The sequence below is a fragment of the Aotus nancymaae genome, unplaced genomic scaffold (assembly GCF_030222135.1).
Source record: "Aotus nancymaae isolate 86718 unplaced genomic scaffold, 86718_ANA_hifiasm-v0.15.2.pri h1tg000067l, whole genome shotgun sequence".
Lineage (NCBI taxonomy): Eukaryota > Metazoa > Chordata > Mammalia > Primates > Aotidae > Aotus > Aotus nancymaae.
Window position 1 is genome coordinate 26,570,228 of NW_026988482.1, and position 8,651 is coordinate 26,578,878.

Here is an 8,651-nt window from a genome sequence, read left to right on the forward strand (position 1 = left end):
GCCCAGTGAGGTGGTGCAGGAGACTCAGGGAGGGGCCAGGAGCCAGGAGCCAGCTGAGGTCTCCATCCCATGTTCTTTGGAAAAGGATAACGGCCCTCAGGTTAGCAGAGGGGCAGAGCCAAGAGACTGCTGGAGCCCTGTCCCTCCCAGGCCGCCTCCCATCCAGCCCCTGATGCACCCCCAACTCCACTCCCACAAGAAGCTACAAGAGACAAGGCCCAAAAGAGGAGGCTTTTAATACAAAGAGGGTGGGCCATGGCCTGGGAAGGACTTAAATAAGGAGGGTGTCAGGAGCCAGCAGCTGGGGGTGCAGGGACCCTGCGGAGTGGGATGATGCAGACAGAGTTCCGAGCCTCTTTGATTCGCCACCATCGGCCAAGCCTGCAGGGAGCACAAGAAGCAGCTTAGACCTGGACCAGTCTCCAGCCCATTTCCACGAAGTTGTCCAGCCTGCAGCACCTCACCCACACCCTCAAGGGCCACACTTACCTGTGCTCCTGCCCCACCCCAGCTACCAGGAAGTCCCCAGAGCTGGAGAACTTGAGGCTGTTAATAAAACCCACCTGAGCAGAGAGAGAAAGACATGAAAAGACATTAGAACGTCCCTCCACCGCCATCTTCAGCATCACAGTCAAGGGCTGGGCCTTACCAGGCCTGGGTTAAATCCCTGCTCTGCCTCCTGCCACCTGGTGACACAGGCCAGCCCTTTACCTAACAGGGCCTCAGCTTCCAAATCTGCGAGATGAGGGTAAGCAGAGCACTGGGCTGGCAGTGAGTTTGTGAGGATGAAGGAGGCAGTGTACACCAAGTCTGTCAAGGCCATGGCCTGAGGCTGGCTCCTGGTTGTGGGGCCCTAGAGACCCCATGACTCCCCACTGACCCAGACCCCACATTCTGAGCACACATCACTGACAGATCCTGCCACTCTCCCCCAGGTCACCCCAGTGTGGACAGTCAAGTCCACACACTCTAGCCTAGCACCCAATCTGGCACTAGCGGTGCAAAACCCATCACAGGGCCAGGCCTCCATGCCTTTGCCCATGCTGCTGCTCCCTGATTTGTACCCCAGCACCCTGGACAGGGCCTAGGCTAGGAAGGGGAGCAGAAGAGGGAAAGTGGGGAGGGTTCCTGCCAGGCCCTGTGCTAGGAGCTGGCCCTGCCCTCAGAAGGTTCCCTTCTGACAGGAAGACCTTACAGAGCTAATTCCAAGGGCCTCAGCAGTGTGGCAAAGACAGGCTGAGCATTCAAGCCCACTCACTCACCAGCGGGATGTCACAGAGAAGGTCAAGCCGCCGGAAGCCTTCCCCACACTGCCAAAGCCGCAAGCAGGAGCTGTGGGAGCCTGGGGAGACAGGGACAGTGAGCAACCCCCACACCAGCCCACCCAGCAGCCCCTCTTCCCTGCCTCTCAGGGCACCCACCTGTGGCCACGAGATCTGTGTTGAGGAGGGCTGCCACCGATGATATCCAGAAGGGCTGTTCCAGGCCTGGCTCCCCCCGCAGCCCGTGAGCTTCACGCTGCAGGGCAAGTGGTCGCTTCTTGGAGAGGCCCCACAAGGCCACAGAACTATGGACAGGGAGGGAGTACAGCAGTGAGGGGCCAGAAAAGGCAACACATGTAATACAAAGGCTAAATGCTTGAGGGGATGGATACACCGCTTTCCATGATGTGATTATGACATATTGCATGCCTGTATCAAAACATCTCATGTACCCCATAAATACATACAACTACTAGGTACCCACAATAAATTTTTTTTAGTTCTAAAAAAAAGAAAAAAGGCCACATGACAGGAAGGGGTCAAGAGCACACAGCTCAGATAAGGTCATCTGAGCTCCCTGCCTCAGCGTCCTCATCTATGAAAAGAGATTACAACAGCTACCCCACTGGGGGTTGCATGAGGCAAGCTCAGGGCCCTGCAGGCAGCCAGCGCTCGGGAGCAGAAGGCGTGGCCAGAGACATCCAAAGGCGCCCTTACCCATCGTCTGCGCCAGACACCATGTGCTCCTCGTTGATTAGGTGGATGCAGTCGATGGAGCCCCTGGAGAAAGGGGCTGTTATGGGGCATGGCCCAAGCCCACCCCCAGCCCATGTAGCCCACTGGCATGGCAGGCCACCTTACTGGTGGCCGTAGAAGACAAGCTGGGACTCCTCAGGGATCTTCCACACACGTACAGTCCCATCCCGGCCCCCGGCCGTCACACAGCACTCCCGGCTCAGGGCATCTAGTGCAGCCACAGAGTCCTGGTGCCCGAAGCTGGAGAGCGGACAGAGCAGGATACGGGTCATGCGTGAACCCATGCACGTGCATCCACACACCCTCTCCCACACACACTCACAGAGTCTCCACGTAGGAGTTCTCCGCCACGTTCCACACCTTCACGGAGCGGTCATGGGATGTGCTGTAGAGCTGGTGGGTGCCTCTGCGGAACGCCAGCCCCTAAGGGTGCATGGGGAGAGGACAAAGGGGACCTGGACTACAGCAGGCAAGAGACAGGTCAGGCCCTGGGAGGACTTCCCAAAAAGCAAGCCATGCGGCATGTCCTGGGAGGCACTTTTGTGCAGCCCACGTGCCCATCTGCTCCTGAGCAGATGCAGACTTCTTTATTTTTTTGGAGACAGGGTCTCACTGTGTTGCTCAGGTTGGAGTGCAATGGTGCAATCATAGCTCACTGCAGCCTCCACTTCCTGGACTCACATGATCCTTCCACCCAGTCTCCCAAAGCGTTGGGATTAAGAGCTGCCACACCCTACCCAGAGGCGGACTTCTCAAGGCCCTCCCTGATCCCTGAGCAAGCTCAACCCAGTGTCCCCCAGGCCCTCCCCATCCCTTTGGCCCATTTATGTCTTTTATAACACCACTCACTACCCACTCACTACCCCAGGATGCAGGTTCCCTGAGGACGGGACTACAGAGGCCAGCACTGAGCCTGGCGTACTCAGCACGTGCCCGCTAACTATCCACTGGCAAAGGCCCAGCTCCTCACCGACACTGCATCCCGGTGTCCTGTGAAGGTGTACAGGTTCTGGCAGCTCTGGGCCTCCCAAATGAGAATGAGCTTGCTGCGGTCACCTGAGGCCTACGGGGTGAAGACAATGACCACAGGCACCCACTGTGCACCAGACCTCCCACCTGCCCCCAGGGCCAACCTGGCCTTACAAGGTACTTGCCGTCGGAGGAGATGGCCATGCAGAGGACGTGGCTGCTGTGGCCAGGGGATTTTCCCTCGGCACCCTTCTTGGCTCGAGGAATCACATGCAGCTTCCGTCCACTCTCCACACTCCCTGCCGTGGGGGGTGGGGGAGAAGCTACTGGGATGCAGGGACAGGGCTGGCTGGCAACCCCTCTCAAGCATGGAATAAAGAGCCATGGCAAAGGTCCCGGACTGGACTCGGCCAGAAGACCTGGCCCAGCCACCATGAGCCTGCAGAAAAGTCACCTCAGTTTCCTCATCTATGAAGAGGGACATTAGTGCCAAACAGCAGCCATGAAGCCCAAAGAAGAAAAGGGATGGACATGGGATTGATGGTGTGAGTTCTGTCACCACAGTGCGTAGAGGAAGAACTGCTCAGCCAGAATGGATGGGAACCCAGGAAGACCGGGGACTCAATCTCAGGACTGCACAGCCTGAAATGCCTTCTAGTCCAGCCACCCACCAGCAACACTGATTCCCATTAAATCATCAGCCTGACTTTATCCAAAGGTCTCTAGGGACAAGGAGCTCATAAGCCCCACTGCCGGGCAGCAGCTTCCACTGTCACCCAGAGAGCACCTCTAGGGAAGCACACCTGCCTCCAGCTCAGGGCTCAGCCTGCCGTGACCACTCTGGCTCCCCTGACCAGCCATCTTGGAGGCGCCATGGGGGCTCCGGCCCCACCCAGGCACTCACTCACACTTAATGATGGTGCAGTCTTTAGCAGCAGAGAAGATGGCCGAGTCATCGGGGGTGATGACCAAACATGTGATAGAGAGCTGGTGCCCCCGTAAAACGCGAATGTCAGTCAAGGCTGGGGCCTGGATCTGGGCGGACAGGGGCTGGGTCACTGTGGCTGGTGGCATAAAGGCACCATCCCCATCAACCCCACCCAGCCATGTTGGCCCTTCCCACCCATCCTGGTCAGAAGGAAAACAAGACCCAAGGCTACAGGGACCAGCTCCTTACCTGACCCTATAGTCCCAAGTGTCCACCATGTTCCAGAGCAAAGACCCCACACCCCGAGCCCCCACTGAGTCGCCTGCCCACCAACCCAGGTGGGACCCCAATTCCCTCCAACCTTACCACGCCCACTCACCTCCTTTGCCACCGACTTCTGCAGCCTGCCCCTCTGCTCAAGCTGCATGGAGAAGAGTCAGATGGGACCCTGGGAACAGATCAGCTCCACCCCTGCCTCCGCCAACTCTCCCTCCACACCTACCACATCCTCCTTCAGGCGCCCCGCCACCTGGTCCTCCTCAAATGCTAGGGCCTCAGCTTTCTCCTCCTCTGCACAGGACAGACCAGACCAAGTAAACCGAGGCTCAGACCCCTCTTCTCCCATCCTGTCCCCAGCCCACTGTCCCAGGGCTGGGTAATGCAGGAAGTTCCAGCTGCCTCACAGAGGGGAGGGCGGGCTGGAGGGTTTCTTCGTGCCTTTACTTATTGGATCAGTACTTATTGTCAGTACTTGCTTCCTGGAAGGCCCATGAGAGCTCCCGGCCACCCCCACAGGGCAGCCAGCACCAACAGCCCGGGCATTCACTGGGCGCCCATGTCGGTCACCCATCAGGTGGCTGGGGCTGCAGCGGCGGGCAGCAGACCAGCACAGGCACAAGCCCTGCCCATGGCCGGCCTGCCCACTGGCTCACCTTGCTGTCGGAGCTGCTCTAGGTAGAGTTTGGCCAAGCGCAGCTTTTTCTCCTGTGCAGTTTCCTCCAGCTCTTCCTCTTCCTCCTCCTCAGGCCTCCTTGGAGGTAGGCTGTGGGCAGGGAGGGGCTGGGTCTGAGGGGTTCAGCTTGTTCCTCTGGCCGCTAGGACCCTGCCTTCTGAATGCTCACCTTCCTATCCAACCTTCCCCATCCCCGCCAGCCCATATGGCTGGTAACTACACTGCAGAAAGCTGAAGGATGTGACTCTCCAAGCTAAAAGGCCCCATTCAGTAGCCCGCATAAGGGTGGAAACAGACCCAAATCCCAAAGAGATCACTAAAGCCTCTCAACTCTGGGGGAAAGAGGAGGCTTCCGAGAGAAACCAGGCTTCCAAAAGAAATCAGTTCACATACAAAGAGTCAGGAATCAAAATGCCCTGGCATCTCTACAGCAATATTGAGAACGAGACAGAGGAGCCTCACACACACAGCTCTGGAGGAATATGCTGACCCCTAAAATGCCATGCCCAGTCAAACGATCAACGACACTGCCAGGTGTGCCAGGTGCACAGAATTGTTTCTCCCTCTTTTTCTTAAGAAGGATAGAGGATGTACTCCCCAAACAAGAGAGTAAACTGGGAAAGGGAAGGCAAGGGATGCCAGAAACCAGAGATGCTACAGAGAACAGAGAAGAGGACTCCATCCCCAGACATGACGGGGGCAGTCTGGATCAGATCCAAGGACCCATCAGGCAGACACACCGGGACTGTCATCACCACCACACCATCCTTTACCCTAGGGACAAGGTTCCAAATGAGTCTTCACTGCTTGAGGATTGACCTTTACTGATGAAGTCACTGCTTTCCCCTCCATGCCCCCAGTCCTCAGACCAGCGGAGAGTACTCACTTCACTCAAAGATAGGTCCTGCTTTGACCTGCTTCTGGGAGCTGAGAGTAGGTCATGGGCACTCAAACACAGAAAATCCAGGGTAGCCCATTCCCTCTGTTGATGTGCCCGCAGACATCTAGTCTCTGTCCATTGCCCTAACCGTGTTTCCAGGACTCACTCATAACCCTGCCCCTGACTTCCCCAGAAGGGACCTCGAAAACTCTCAGGAAAGCCAAAGCTGGACCATGCCCCAGAAATCATTTAGTGCCCTACGCCTGGCAGGTCTTCAGCCAACAACAGGGCTGGTGCTGCCCTTCCCTTACACAGCCAAGGGACCTGTGCTAAGTTCAGACTTCTACTCAGTTTAGCCAAACGAATCAATCTATGGTTGAAGGATTCAAATGCATGAGGCAGAACAGTAAAGAAATGCAAGGGAAGTACACACTATGATTCCATTTACATGGCATGCTAGAAAACACACAATTCTAGGGGCAGTGGCTACCACAGACCGGGGGAGGGAGAGGAGCTGACTACGAAGGAGCAGGAAGTTTTGGAGGGTGAGGAAACCCTTGTATATCTTCAAGGTAGTGGTAGTTACATGACTGTGTATCTTTGTCAAAACTCACCGAACCATAACTTTAAAAAGTGAATGTTACTATATGTAAATTATACCTAAATGGAAAATATTAATTTTTTTAAAGAAGAAGAAAGAAACCAAATAAATTATTAACTCAAGTTAGGAATAACAGCTGGGGATTCTAAGTTGCTGCAAATGTTCTAGTTCTTAACCTAAGTGGTAAGTGCAGAGGTTTACCATTTTACCACTACTCTCTAAATTACAAATGTATATCATTCACTCTTCTGTATCTAACACGCTTCACAACACATTTAAAAAATATTTAAAAGTGCTTAGCCTGGCACACACTCATCCACAATAACCTTCCTGCCACATACTTATCCACAATAACCTTCCGATTAAGAAAAGTACATTAATGGCTGGGCATGGTAGCTCATGCTGGTAATCCCAGCACTCTGGGAGGCTGAGGTGGGTGGATCAATTGAGGTCAGGAGTTCGAGACCAGCCTGGCCACCATGGTGAAACTCCATCTCTACTACACATACATAATTAGCCAGGCATGGTGGTACAGGACTATAATCCCAACTACTCAGGTGGCTGAGGCAGAAGAATCACTCGAACCAGGGAAGCAGAGGTTGCAGTAAGCCAAGATCACATCACTGCACTCCAGCCTGGGCAACAGTGAGACTCTGTCTCAAAAACAAAAAAAGGACATTAAGTCTTTCTGCAGGCAAATTAAGGCAACACATACTCAATTCTAGAAGCGAGGTTCTCAAGTCAACTCATAAGGAAGACACTAGGATTCCCTGATCCAAGAGCTCTAACCCACAGGGTCAGGCCTGACACCTTGCCTGACTCTTTGGAATCCTGCAAGCAACCACACCCATCATCTGCAGAAATGAGGGAGGCATTCAAAGCCCTTTAGAATCTGCATGCACCTATGACCACCCCTCCTGTTACTGTGTTTTTGTAGAGACAGGGTCTTGCTCTGTCACCCAGACCGGAGGTCAGTGCATGATCATAGCTCACTGCAGCATCAACTTCCTGGGAAGGGATCCCCCTACCTTAGCCTCCCGAGTAGGTGGGACTACAGGTGCATGCCACCATAGCCAACTAACTTTTTTATTTTTTGTACAGACAAGAGCTCGCTATGTTGTCCAGGCTGGTCTCAAACTCCTGACCTCAAGCAATCCTCCCACCTTGGCCTCCCAAAGTGCTGGTATCACAGGTATGGGTTACCAGGCCCAGCCCCTTCCATCTTTTCTATCACCCATTCTGGCACACTTACACCTCAAACTTTCCTCTGATCCCTGAATGCCTTCCCTACCTCTCCATAAGAGACTCCTCCTCATCCTATTTAAATGTCCCTTCCCTGTTCCCAGACACACAACTATAAGATACACATCTCACTACAACACACTCTCTTCACCTGCCTGCCTAACTCTGCACTTTCAACAGTGAAGACAGTGCCTGGCATGTTAAGAGACAGGGACTCCAGTAATTGTGAAATTGCAGGAAAAGTGGCAAGGGGAGAGGGATGCAAGAAATACTTGACAGCTTTGTTCTGTTTTCCTGCAATTTCACAATCAGTCCAGTCCCATGTTTAGCTCCCTGCCAAAACCTAAGGAGGTCGCAGTAGCCTCGGATTGGGGCCTAGGGTCCTTCCCATCCACAGACCTCGCAGAAACGAGATTTTGCAGGACCAGAAACTAAAGGAAAGAGCCACGATCTCAGAGCCAAGGCCAGAGTCTTGGGTTCTAGGCTTAGCTCTGCCCGGACTCACTGAGTCTTCCATGCACCATGGGCCTCAGTTTTCCCTCCCACTAGGTGGAAAAGAACAGCTCACCTCTCGCTCTCAGAGTCGCTGGAGATCTCCTCATTCATCTTGGTGCCACCTTTGGATATACCCCTGTCCCCCGCAGAGACGGCCTGGGAATTATACGGTCTTTTCTTTGGTCAAGAGTCCCGACCACCCTGGCATTGACTAAGGGGCCTCCTCGGGTCCCTCATGAGCCCCAGGATGGTAAAGGCAGTGGCTCCCGGGTTAAGCGCACGGCTTTCTAGGATTTGGCTAGCGGAGAGAGAAACGAAGCTGATTCCAGCTGGTGTCCCGGGCGAAGGGCTGGGGAAGGGCCCGGGATGGTTGTCCCAGCACAAGGGCATACCGCGGCCCGCAGAAGCACCATGCTCACCTTTCGCCGCCGTTTGCCGGCCGCCGCACCAGCCCCGGCCCCCGAAGCCGGCTTTCCCCGCTTTCGAGCCGCCGCTTTTGCCGACATGATGCCCACCGGGTGTCTGCCAGCAGCCACCGGAGAACTCACGTGGCAACTGAACCATTC

General features: G+C 54.8%; 1 protein-coding gene across 1 annotated transcript; it reads right to left on the reverse strand.

The window, feature by feature from the left end:
- Positions 1-212: 212 nt before the first annotated feature.
- RRP9 (ribosomal RNA processing 9, U3 small nucleolar RNA binding protein) lies at positions 213-8,645 on the reverse strand. Its single transcript, XM_012460634.2, has 15 exons — positions 8,505-8,645; positions 8,159-8,241; positions 4,848-4,957; positions 4,418-4,485; positions 4,295-4,336; positions 3,896-4,022; positions 3,162-3,286; positions 2,989-3,081; positions 2,341-2,441; positions 2,124-2,258; positions 1,980-2,042; positions 1,422-1,567; positions 1,263-1,342; positions 490-563; positions 213-381 (listed from the first exon to the last, which is right to left on the reverse strand). The coding sequence occupies exons 1-15, from the start codon at positions 8,589-8,591 to the stop codon at positions 288-290; spliced, it is 1,428 nt and encodes a 475-aa protein (XP_012316057.1). The 5' UTR covers positions 8,592-8,645; the 3' UTR covers positions 213-287.
- Between the last annotated feature and the right edge of the window lie 6 nt (positions 8,646-8,651).